General features: G+C 41.7%; 1 protein-coding gene across 1 annotated transcript; it reads right to left on the reverse strand.

Annotated features, from left to right (window-relative positions):
* Positions 1-3,961: 3,961 nt before the first annotated feature.
* LOC138878318 (uncharacterized) lies at positions 3,962-12,006 on the reverse strand. The gene is made up of 5 exons (XM_070157984.1): positions 11,925-12,006; positions 11,801-11,814; positions 6,270-7,232; positions 4,643-4,885; positions 3,962-4,546 (listed from the first exon to the last, which is right to left on the reverse strand). Exons 1-5 carry the CDS (start codon positions 12,004-12,006, stop codon positions 3,962-3,964), a joined length of 1,887 nt encoding a protein of 628 aa, XP_070014085.1.
* Between the last annotated feature and the right edge of the window lie 1,931 nt (positions 12,007-13,937).

The following is a 13,937-nucleotide window of genomic DNA, read 5'->3' on the forward strand; positions in this document are numbered from 1 at the left end:
TGCCCCAACCTCGGAAGGTGCGACTGGCGCTCAATCGAGTGAACCCAACTGAGCAAGTCTTTTTAACATTTTGTACCCAGCTTAATACGATTAAGAAACTATGCTTTCTTTTATTTAGAAAATAGCAAATGCGTACGTTCAACATTGTTGATTCATTTTATATCACAACCTTAACCCTAGTTATGTTTCCAAGATCTCATACAATCACAATTTTGAGAAACAAGAGTTTGAGATTACAACTTAGTTCGTAGACCCATCCAACACACGTACATAAACCACTCAAACGTCTACGGAGCCTCTAAGGTTACAAAAGACAAGTATGACAACGCCGGAAACAAGGCCCCGGCTATACCTCAAAAGTGGAAATTTACAACAAAAGATGTGAGACATAACCCTTTGAAGGAAAAAGGGGCTCACCAAGACTATGAGAGGAGGGTACTCCGCTACGCGCGATCGGCACTGTCCATTATGGAGCCACCTACATTCATTTAAAAATATGGCACCCCCAGCAAAAGGGACGTTAGTACCATAATAGTAATAGTATGTATAGCTAAACACCATCTTATTAGGAAGAACTATCATACAAGAATTCAAGGAAATCACAAGAGACAATCAAAGCTTTAACCGAACACCACAACATCAAATAATAATTCATACAACTTTCACGTGATTTCCATGACTTTAGTTTGGGGAATTTCATATGTTCATCATTGTTCTCAATACCACCGCTATCTTGAGCGGATTCTGATCACGACCCGATCGGCTAGGTTGCCTCATTTGAGATATATACCTCAATCACCGTCTCTTTTCCCTTTTTTGGAATTCAATATCAGCGCATACCACCATGTGTGCGGCATGGTGTCCGATCACGGCCCGATCGGCTAGGCCGCCTTACCTAGACGTTGTTCCTTTCTCATTAATCATCTCATTTGAATCTTTATTTCACATGTGTCATACCAATTCATATGAGCTTAGGGCCACAATTATCACATTATTTCCACTTTCAATGTCAATCTTGCAGTTTATGATCATAGGAACATACACAAGCTATTCAAGTTGTAAGCATATGCAAGATTTCACATAATTAGCATGACAATCTCAGTTTTAAATCTTGGTGTGAAGTCTAGGCAATTTCAACACATGGTTTATATTCTTTGCATATCCTTAAATATCTAGAATTGTACTTTGCATACAATGAGGCACACCTTTCATGTATATATATAATTTCAAAACCAATCCATGTAAAATAACAATCAATACACCAATCAAGTTTCCGGTCTTACCACATTCTCACATACACATGCCAGCGGAGCTCAATTTCTAATTGGAGGGGGTTTTAGCCATACATACCTCAATAAAGCTTTCCTTAATTTCTTATAAAATTTCGTGACCCTTAGCAACTTCAATCTATTTTATAAAAATTATAAATTGAACCAAGAATTAGAGACATGATTAAGATTCTAGCTCATTTGAGCACATTATCAAGAACTAGGTGTGCATCGTGATTATAGGATCCTTTTGTGAGAGATTTCTATCATTTTACACCCCAATTTCTATCTTTTTAGTTCACAACCTCCCCATACCCTATAATCTTTTATGCATGCAAGAAAATCTATTTTTATACCCATGAACCCCCAAGCTAATTACTCATCCTAGTGCAAATTTCGAAACCAAGGCTTAGGGCTCACGTTCTTACCTCTTGGGGTGAAGGCCTAGCAGCTTTTCTTGAAAATCTTCAAGGGCTTAGGCAAGGATTGAGTGGGGAATTGTTGAAGATCACCCTCTCACTCTAGAACTTCCTCCCTCACTCTATTTGCTGTGAAATAGCCTAAAATAGTTCTAATGAGGTGTTTTTAATGGGATGGGGTCGGGTTTTAAAAGTTAGAAAATAGGAGCCCCGATGAAATCTGTGATCGCATAATGGACATGCGGCCTATGAAATGGACTGCAAAAATAGACCCAAAACCTGAACAAATAGTCTGGGTATGCGGCAGAAATGCGGTCCGCATACCTACTCTGCGGTCGCAAAATGCACCGCAGAACTGCTTCTCACAAAAATTCCAAGGGGATTATGCGATGACTATGCGGCCCACATATCAATTATGCGATCGCCTACTGGCCGCATAGTTGACCTCAAATTAACTGTCACATTGTCTGACTCTGTGGTCCGCATATCTATTATGCGACTACATAATGGACCGTGGAAATGCACTTTTCTGGAAAACATAATATCTTAACTTTTTAATGCACAAATCAATCAAAGGGTCCGAACCACGAGATTAGGGTTTTTGAGTAGAAATTTCATGGGGCCTTACATCCTCCCCCACTTAAGATCATTTGTCCTCGAATGAGGATCAAGGTTCACTCATCAGCAATCTTTATGCAACCTCAAATTTTCACAAGACGAAACATATCAGCACCCCCAAATTTGGTTAACTCCCTAAATTTCTAAAATTTTTGCCAGAGTTTCCTTTGTATCTAGGCCTATCCACCTGTCAGAGGGCCCTAGAAAACGTATCCTAACAGAATATACATGTCCCATGGACATAACGTAACTTGTACAACACCAACCATGGCCGCATATGAAACATATAACCAAAATAGAACAATTTTACATAGACCAAATCAAAAGATAAAAGTTCATAGTGACCAAATGCATAAAAAGCTATTACATGGCTATACAAACAAATGCGGTTACTACTTTTTCATTTCTTCCTCTGCTTCCCAAGTGGCTACCTCAACCTGATGGTTCCGTCATAACACTTTTACGGAGGAAATTTCTTTATTTCTCAATTTCCGGACTTGACTGTCAAGAATGGCAACTAGAACTTCTTCATAAGACAGTACTTCATTAACCTCAATAGTTTCAACTGGCACAATAGTGGACAGATCTCCCACCACCTTCTTAAACATAGACACATGGAAAACTGGGTGTACCAATGACATCTCGGGTGGCAGCTCGAGCTTGTACACCACCTGACCAATCCTCTGAATGATTTTGTACGGTCCGACATACCTCAGACTCAATTTTCCTTTCTTTCCAAACCGTATGATACCCTTCATAGGGGAAACCTTCACAAATACCCAATCATCTTCTTTGAACTCTAAATCTCTGCGACGAACGTTCGAGTAAGACTTTTGGTGACTTTGAGCAGTTTTCAACCTCTCTTTAATAATCTTAACTTTCTCCATAGCCTGATGCACGAGGTCCAGCCCTATCAGTTCAGCTTCTCCAACCTCGAACCACCCAATGGGAGATCTACATCTCCTACCATATAATGCCTGAAATGGTGCTTTGGCGACGAATGTTCGAGTAAGACTTTTGGTGACTTTGAGCAGTTTTCAACCTCTCTTTAATAATCTTGACTTTCTCCATAGCCTGATGCACGAGGTCCAGCCCTATCAGTTCAGCTTCTCCAACCTCGAACCACCCAATGGGAGATCTACATCTCCTACCATATAATGCCTGAAATGGTGCTATCTGGATACTAGCATGGAAGTTGTTGTTATAAGCAAATTATATGAGTGGAAAATGATCATCCCAGCTACCCTTGAAATCGAGATTATAACCACGCAATATGTCCTCAAGTGTCTGAATAGTCCGCTCTACTTGCCCGTCGGTTTGACGATGAAAAGCTGTGCTAAGATTTACCTGTTTACCCAAGCCTTGCTAAAATTTCTTCCAAAAGTTAGCTGTGAACTGAGCCCCTCGATCTGAAATGATTGAGACTGGAGTGCCATGCAATCTGACTATTTCCTTGATATACAACTGAGCATACTGTTTAACTGTGTCGGTAGATTTAATTGGCAAGAAGTGCGCTGATTTCGTGAGTCGATCCACGATTACCCAAATTGTGTCGAACTTGCGCAGAGTGCGTGGCAACCCTACCACAAAATCCATGTTGATCATCTCCCATTTCCACATTTGAATTTCTATGCTTTGGGCCAATCCACCGGGACTTTAATGTTTGGCCTTCACTTGCTGACAGTTCGAACATCTAGCCACAAAGTCCACCACATCCCTCTTCATGTTATTCCACCAGTAAACTTCCTTGAGATTATGATACATTTTTGTAGAACCTGGGTGTACGAAATACCTGGAAGTGTGTGCTTCTGCCACGATCCTTTCCCGAAGACCGTCAATATCCGGAACACATATGCAGCCTTGGTACCGTAGGGTATCATCATCCATGCCATAGGAAAAAGTTGTGGTCTTGTATTTATGAATCCCCTCTTTCAGTTGTGCTAACAATGGATCGTGGAATTGCTTCTCTTTCACTTTTGCTACAAGCGATGATTCGGTCCTATTCTGCAAAATCACTCCCCCTTCATTAGAGTCCGCAAGGCGAACTCCCAAACTAGCCAACTGGTGAACCTCCTTGGCCAACGACCTCTGATATGCCTCCAAATGAGCCAAACTTCCTATAGATTTTCGACTAAGAGCATCTGCCACAACATTAGACTTTCTTGGGTGAGATAGAATATCAATGTCATAGTCCTTGAGTAACTCTAACCATATTCTCTGTCTTAGGTTCAACTCCTTTTGCTTGAAAATATATTGAAGGCTCTTATGGTCCGTAAATACATCCACGTGGAACCCATACAATTAATGTCGCCAAATCTTTAGCGCAAACACCACTACCGCAAGCTCTAAGTCATGAGCTGGATAGTTCTTTTCATGATTCTTGAGTTGCCTAGAAGTGTAGGCTATAACTTTGCCGTGTTGCATTAACACACACCCAAGCCCGATCCTTGAAGCATCGCAATACACCACAAATCCCTTTGTACCCTCTGGAAGGGCTAGTACCGGTGTTGTAGTCAATCTTGATTTCAATTCTTGGAAACTCTTTTCACAAGCATTGGACCATTGGAATTTAACTGCTTTCTGCGTCAATTTAGTCAATGGAGAGGCAAGAGTAGAAAACCCCTCCACAAATCTCCTGTAGTACCCTGCCAAACCTAAGAAACTGCGAATCTCTGTTGGAGTGGTAGGTCTAGGCCAATTCTTAACTTATGCAATCTTTTGAGAATCAACCATAATCCCTTCCTTAGAGATGACATTACCCAAGAACCCAACGGATTCAAGCCAAAATTCACGTTTTGATAATTTTGCATACAATTGATGTTGCTGAAGAGTCTACAGAACTGCCTTGAGATGGTCAGCATGGTCCTCCCGACTTCGGGAATACACAAGAATATCATCAATGAACACTATCACAAAAGAGTCTAGAAAAGGCTTGAAGACTCGATTCATAAGATCCATGAAAGTTGCCAGGGCATTTGTTATCCCAAAAGACATCATCAGAAATTCAAAGTGCCCATACCGAGTCCTGAAAGCTGTTTTTGGAATATCCTGCTCCCTTATCTTTAATTGATGATACCCGGACCGCAAGTCAATTTTTGAGAAACACGTAGCACCTTGCAATTGATCAAACAAGTCATTTATTCTTGGTAGATGATATTTATTTTTGATTGTGACTTTGTTGAGTTGCCGATAGTCAATACACATCCGTAGCGACCCATCTTTCTTCCTTACAAACAAGATTGGCGTGCCTCACAGTGACACACTAAGCCGGATGAAACCCTTTTCTAGCAAATCCTTCAATTGTTCCTTCATCTTTTTCAATTCTACTGGTGCCATTCTATAAGGTGGAATTGATATAAGCTGCATGCCTGTCATCACATCGATCCCAAAATAGATCTCCATATTTGGTGGAATCCTAGGGAGCTCATTTGGAAAGACATCCAGAAATTCATTCACGACTGGTACGGACTCCATGCTAGGTGCATCGACATCGGTGTCCGTAACACGGACTAAATGATAGATACACCCCTTCTTGATCATCTTTGCGGCCTTAAGATAAGAAATAAGCCAACCTTTAGGAAATACATTATCTCCCTTCGGGCTCATTAAGAAATTCGAGCCTCATAGTTCTAGTCGAACAATTAAGTTTGGTAAAGCATGAATAAAGCCAATCCATTCCCTTTATTAAATCAAAATCAACCATCTATAATTCAACATGATCGGCCATGGTATCTCTACCACGCATCATGACAACACAACCTCTATAAACTTGAGCAGCTGTAATTGACTCACAAACCGGAGTAGACACCGAAAATGGCTTATGAAGATGACCTGGTTCTATCCCAAATTCCATAGCAACAAAAGGGGTAACATAGGACAAGATGGAACCGGGGTCAATAAGTGCATACATATAACGAGATTGGATAGTTAGAATACCTGTAACAACATCTGGAGAAGCCTATACGGTCTGGCAACCACTCATAGCATAGAACCGACTGGGTCCTCCTGAACTCTGCACACCACCCCTAGCTGCTCCACGCCCTGCTGGCAGTACACTGGCTGAACACTGTGCAACAGACTGGGACGACCCTGATGATCCTCCCCTAAAAGTTGATCTTCCTCCACCTAATGACTCTCCTATTTTGCCCGTAGACCGGGCTTTGCTATTACCCTCTCTCTCCATTATGTTCTTTAGTTTACGGTTCTTTGTGGCCGGAGAAAATGCTACCATTTTCCCATAATTCATGTCACAATTCAATGTAGTCGTAGAAGTCTCATTAATATTCAAATGATTAAGGCCCTGAACAAACCGGTGCACCCTGGCCTCCATTGTAGGCAACATATGAATGACACACTTGGATAGGCGAGCAAACTCCATGTGGTACTCCCACACACTTCTGCTACCTTGCTTCAGATTTTCAAACTCTGCTGCACAGGCTGCCCTTGTCTCAGCAGGCAGGAAATGATCTATAAAGTCATCGGCAAACTCGCTACACCTCACTGGAGGGCTACCCTCCTCACGGGAATCTTCGCACAACTCAAACCACGAATAGGCCACCCCTTTCAGATGATAGGCAACCAACTCTACTCCCTCTGTCTCAGTTGCACGCATAACCCTGAGGGTCTTGTGCATCTCATCAATAAAATCCTGAGGGTCTTCTTCTAGATTGGCACCTGAAATTACTGGAAGATCTAACTGAAGAAATCTATTCACCCTGGAACTAGTGGAATCCCCTTGCTGGCTGGATGAACTGGGTGCAACATTGGACCTCTGGGCCTGAGAGGCCTCTAGCTGGGTCAACATCGGAATAGCTCCCCTAAGATCCCCATCAGAAATACTAGAACCAGAAGCTAGGGCTGGAGGCGGAACATGAGTATCAATGGGAGGGATAGTGGTACCCTCTATAGGTGTGGGAACTGGGGTAGTCTGCTATGGAATAGATGAACCAGGTAGGGTGATAGCAAGGCGACTACCCTCACCGGTAGTATCAAGCAGTGAATCATCAGCCACTCCTGAGGTGGCATTGGCTTCTTGGCCAATTCTCGCTTTCTTCTTAGGTGCAATTTACTGAAGGATAGAGTAATGCACTAGTTAGAGGGGGAATAGTTTCATAACAAGTTTTGCCGCACGATCTAGAATATCAAAGAACGATGTTGTTCCTAAATGCCCAAGTAGCCTCCAACTTATAGATGTGGTCGACTACACACTGATAAGAAGGACTCTACTAGGCACGGCTCTGAGACATACTAGGATTCTTCAAAACCTTAGGCTTTGATACCAAGTTTGTCACGCCCCAACCTCGGGAGGCGCGATTGGCGCTCAATCAAGTGAACCCAACTGAGCTAGCCTTTTTAACAATTTCTACCCAGCTCAATACGATTAAGAAACCATACTTTCGTTTATTTAGACAATAGCAATTGTACATTCAACATTGTTGATTAATTTTATATCATAACCTTAAATCGTAGTTAAGTTTCCAAGATCTCATACAGTCACAATTTTGAGAAACAAGAGTTTGAGATTACAACTTAGTTCATAGACCCATCCAACACCCGTACATAAACAACTCAAACGTCTACGAAGCCCCTATGGATAAAAAAGACAAGTATGACAACGTCGGTAATAAGGCCCCGGCTATACCTCATAAGTGGAAATTTACAACAAAAGATGTGCAACATAACCACTTGAAGGAAAAAGGGGCTCACCAAGACTATAAGAGGAGGATACTCTGCTACGCGCTATTGGCACTGTCCGCTATGGAGCCACCTACATTCATTTAAAAATGTAGCGCCCCCGGCAAAAGGGACGTTAGGACCATGGAATAGTACTAGTATGTATAAAAAAACACCATCTTATTAGAAAGAACTATCATACAAAAATTCAAAGAAATCATAATAGACAATCAAAACTTTAATCGAACACCACAACATCAAAAAATGATTCATACAACTTTCACGTGATTTCCATGACTTTAGTTTGGGGCATTTCATATGTTCATCGTTGTTCTCAACACCACCGCTATCTTGAGCGGAGTCCGATCACGACCCGATCAGCTAGATTGCCTCATTTGAGACATATACCTCAATCACCGTCTCTTTTCCCTTTTCCGAAATTCAATATCAGCATATTAACACTATGTGTGCGGCATGGTGTCCGATCACGGCCCGATCAGCTAGGCCGCCTTACCTAGGTGTTGTTCCTTTCTCATTAATCATCTCATTTGAATCTTTATTTCACATGTGTCATACTAATTCATCGGCGCTTAGGGCCACAATTATCACATCATTTCCACTTTCAATGTCAACCTTGCAGTTTATGATCATAGGCATATACACAAGCAATTCAAGTTGTAAGCATAGGTAAGATTTCACATAATTAGCATGACAATCTCAGTTTTAAATCTTGGCGTGAAGTCTAGGCAATTTCAACACGTGGTTCATATTCTTTGCATATCCTTAAATATCTAGAATAGTACTTTGCATACAATGAGGCACACCTTTCATGTATATATATATATACAATTTCAAAACCAATCCATGTAATATAACAATAAATACATCAATCAAGTTTTCAGTCTTACCACATTCGCACATGCACATGCCAACGGAGCTCAATTTCTAATAGGAGGGGTTTTTAGCCATACATACCTCAATAACGCTTTCCTTAATTTCTTACAAAATTACGGGACCCTTAGCAACTTCAATCTATTTTATGAAAATTACAAATTGAACAACGAATTAGAAACATGATTAATATTCTATCTCATTTGATCACATTATCATGCACTAGGTGTTCATCGTGATTATAGGACCCTATTGTGAGAGATTTCTATCATTTTACACTCCAATTGGTATATTTTTTGTTCACAACCTCCCCATACCCTATTATCATTTATGCATGCAAGAAAATCCATTCTTATACACATGAACCCCCATGCTAATTACTCATTCTAGTGCGAATTTTGAAACCAAGTGTTAGGGCTCAAGTTCTTATCTCTTGGGGTGAAGGCCTAGCAGCTTTTCTTGAAAACCTTCAAGGGCTTAGGCAAGGATTAAGTGGGAAATTGTTAAAGATCACCCTCTCACTCTAGAATTTCCTATCTCACTCTATTTGCTATGAAATAGCCTAAAATAGTTCTAATGGGGTGTTTTTAATGGGATGGGGTCAGGTTTTAAAAGTTAGAAAATAGGAGCCCCGACGAAATTTGCGATCGCATAATGGACATGCGGCCCGCGAAGTGGACCGCAAAAACGGTCCCAAAATCTGAACAAACTATCTCGGTATAAAGCAGAAATGCGGTCCGCATACCTACTCTGCGATCGCAAAATGCACCGCCGAACTGCTTTTCTCAAAAATTCCAAGGAGATTATGCGATGACTATGTGGCCCGCATATTGATTATGCGATCCCATAATTGGCCGCATAGTTGACCTCAAATTAACTGTCATACTGTCTGACTTTGCGGCAACTATGCGGTCCGCATATCTATTATGCCACCGCATAATGGACCACGAAAACGCACTTTTCCGGAAAACATAATTTCTTAACTTTTTAATGCACAAATCAATCCAAAGGGTCTTTAGTAGAAATTTCACAGGGCCTTACAGGATAGAAGTCCTAAATTCCTCCAGGACTAGTAGGAAGGGACGAGTAACAACATGCAATAGGGGTCAATACCAATCCTTGCTTTAATCACCTTCACGGGGCGGGTATTGCATTGATATGATGATCGGTGCTTTAATGCCACATGTAGCCCCTCTTTGAAGAGTGACATATCGGGTATTGCATTGATATGATCCCTATTACAAGCAAAGCTAGGACACCCCTTTACATTCATAAGCATGCTTTAGATTGTAATTCTTTTCAAAATTTTGCCTTTGGCTAATTGTTTTTCAAACACTTGTATATTTAAACTCAAATCCCCTACTATTTGAGCCATACTTATTTATTTGCTAATTGTACAAATTCACAAAAATCTGTCTGGCCGGGAACCACACTAGTGGATCCCGAAGGGTGCCTAAGACCTTCCCCTTAGGATAATTTCAAACCCTTACCCTATCTCTGGTTACCAAACGTAGTTATAAATGAAACCCATAGGTGCCCTAACGCACCTTAAAAGTCGTTAGGTGGAGACTCTCCAAAATTGCAACACCCCTTTCCAAAAGGAAAGAGTTGTCCCCTAACCAAAATGTCACGAACCCGATTCCGCGGAAGGAAAAAGGGGGCGCGACAGCATAGTGACTATGCTGGGGATATTTAGGCTTTTACCATTTATAACTGTTTTAAATTATGAAACTGTTGTATTTATTGCTTTTTTAACGTGCAAATACATGTCAACATGCTTTTAATTACTACATAATCATGCTCCACATCATACTCCACTCGTGCCGAACAAATACTATAGCAATGCTTGATGAGTGGTTACGCCCTTCCTATATCATTACCCACTAAATTCGAAAAGGCTTATTTGCAGTAAAACTAATCGATCAGTAGTGCAGTTGACAATCCCATGCCTTCCCCCTTGAGTTGTCCGCTCAAGGGTACAAGTCGAAAACCCCATAGAAACCCTACTCTGTTTAAATTGTGTATTCATCATGGTCAAACCTAGTCGGGTCAGTTATGTTGTCCACATAATGATCCTTTAAGATAGCCTTGTCCAATGTCAACTGGGTTTCTCTATACCCAAACGGACATCATCACGTTCTGTGCATTTATTTGGAGAACTAAATGCTTCGTGCTAATTGTTGATATTAAATAGTCGAGTCTGGTAGGAGTATGGGCCTAACCTTATTCGTCTTGCAAAAAAATGAGGCACGAGGTCCCCAGTTTCGGTATGGTTAGCACGCCCCCACTCTTGCTAGACTTGTGGAAAAGTCTTCCTTCAAATGACCAAATCAATGAGTTGAAAGAGAGGGCCACCAAAGCTAGCGAAAAGTTGGAATATCTAGAATACAGTCTGCTGGAATTGGAAGGAAAAGTGAGAAAGAGAGTCACCGACTGCCAGAATGCTGAGGGAAACGAAGGAGAACACCTGGCAAAGGCACTTTTACTGGTAAACCTACGCGAGCTGGAGGATTTGATCAATGAGAGAATTCAATCTGAGGAAGGTTATTCTGGGACCAAATAGATAGGAATTTACTTTTAGCTTTATGAATGTAATAAGGCCAATGGCCATTAGTGACTTTTATTTCTTGCTTATTTAGTGTCGTTTTGGGATTCGTCTATCTTTATCAATAAAAGGAGGCATTTAGCATTCTTAGTTCTCCAAATCAATTTGTCGCTAGGCCTACCTCAGTCACAAAGAGGTCCCCAAATTAGGACACACTTTACATTCGGACACTATGTATTTAAATATTGCAATACTTTTTTATAATCCTCACTAACTTGATTACCTTTTGTTTTATTTTTTTGTTTTATTATTCCCTTTCCCAAGGTTAGTTCGTGCACTTTGGCATCATCATCTTATTTCATAAGATCCAGGGGCCCTCCACTCACCCATCCTCTCAATCCTATTAAAGGCAAGAACAAAGGCAAAATGGAAGATTTAAACAACATCAGGAAGGAGAACACAACTGAACGGGTAGAGGCCACTGATGGCCAGGGTATTCGGGTTCCTAACGAGAATGTGTAACAACTTGAACAGAAACTGCTAAAATTCCAAGAAGAGCTTGATCAGGTTTAGAATCTGGCAAACCTATCATTTTCCCTCAATACCCCAGATATCGACTTTCCCAATGCTCAAATCCCTACACCTCCTCAAAATATCCCCAAATAGCAGAGTCATCCAGCTCCTCACCATCACGCTGCTCTACCAAAGAACCAATGTAACACCTGCCATACCCCAAACAACACTCCACTACTCATCCCAGAACCTCACAACTCCACAAATGACCATTTCCACACCCACACACCAGGCCACCATAACACTCCTATCTACGTGGAGAGCATGCCACACCCCACCCAACCTACCTCATGCACACTTGAGTCCGATGAAAAGGATCTGCTTATAAGGAACTTAGCCGAGGACCTTAAGAAACTGACCAGCCGGATTTAGGGCGTTGAAGGAAGCAAAGGAATCGAGGGGCTAAATTATGAGGATCTTTGCATACAGCCTGATGTCGAACTGCCTGAGGGGTACAAACCTCCTAAGTTCGAAATGTTTGATGGTATGGGTGATCTAAGGGTCCATCTAAGGACATATTGCGACAAGTTGGTTGGAGTAGGGAAGGATGAAAGAATCCGCATGAAGCTGCTCATGAGGAGTTTGAAGGGAGATGCATTATCTTGGTACATCAGCCAAGATCCCAAGAAGTGGTCAAGCTGGGTAGATATGGCATCTAACTTTATGGACAGATTCAGTTTTAATATAGAGAGTGCATCAGGCATGTTCTATATCCAGAATTTGAAGAAGAATCCCATAGATACGTTTCGCGAGTATGCTACTCGCTGGAGGTATGAAGCTACTAAGGTCAGACCCGCCTTAGAAGAGGAGCAAATGAACAAGTTCTTTGTCCGGGCTTAGGACCAGCAATACTATGAACGACTGATGATGATTGAGAACTACAAGTTCTCAGACATTATCAAATTAGGTTAAAGAATTGAAGAATGTATTAAAAGTGGTATAGCTACAAATTTTGAAGCCTTGCAAGCTACGAATAAGGCTTTACAGTCCGGTGGTGTGTCTAAGAAATAGGACGTAGGGGCCATGATGGTTGCACCGAGGACCAAATCTCCCCTCAAATACCAAACTTATCCAACACCTCCACTCACATACCAGCCAACCCCAAATTACCAAGCACCCTCACCTTCACACCAAGCTCCGCCACTAACTTATCAGTTACCTCCACCTCCTACATACCAACCTACCTCACCCAGATACTCCCAACCTGCTCAGGTTACCAAACTTATAATGCTCAATCATCCCATTATCAATCACCCCCTGCACGCCAAAATTTCCCTAGACCCCGACCTAATTTTGATCGTAGACCTCTAAAACAATATACTGCCATCGCTGAACCCATCAACCAGCTGTATGAGAGACTCAAAGCTGCTAGTTATATCACCCCATCCCTGCTGCGACCCCTGAGAATCCCTCTCAATGGATTAACCCAAACAAGTCCTGTGCATACCACTCCAGCATGAAAGGGCACACCATCGATGAGTGCCGCTCCTTGAAAGATTAGATACATTCTTTGATTGATAACAAGATCATTATGGAAAAGGAACCCACTCCAAATGTCCGCAACAACCCTCTTCCAGACCATACGGGTGGGGGTATCCACATGATTAAAATAGAAGATGACTGGGATCCTGAGGGATCAATCAGGTTGATCGTAGAAGGTGATGACCCAAAGAAACCAACAATTACCCTCAATCCAATCATAGTCCAGATCCAACCATCCGAGGACGCTGAGGTGAATATGTCTATACACTTTGAGTTTGAAACAACGCCATCCACAAAAGCACCAGTACAAACTGAGGTTGAATTCGTGGCTCCGACAAATGCGCCCACACTATTTGAGGTTGCAGTCTTGCCACCCAAGGCACATGTTCCATTTGAAGTAAGGATAGCTGTGCCGATCCCAATGGCGATGTCAACCATGTCACCATTCCATACAAATGTTGTACCCTG

The sequence above is a fragment of the Nicotiana sylvestris genome, chromosome 9, assembly GCF_000393655.2.
Source record: "Nicotiana sylvestris chromosome 9, ASM39365v2, whole genome shotgun sequence".
In the NCBI taxonomy this organism is placed as follows: domain Eukaryota; kingdom Viridiplantae; phylum Streptophyta; class Magnoliopsida; order Solanales; family Solanaceae; genus Nicotiana; species Nicotiana sylvestris.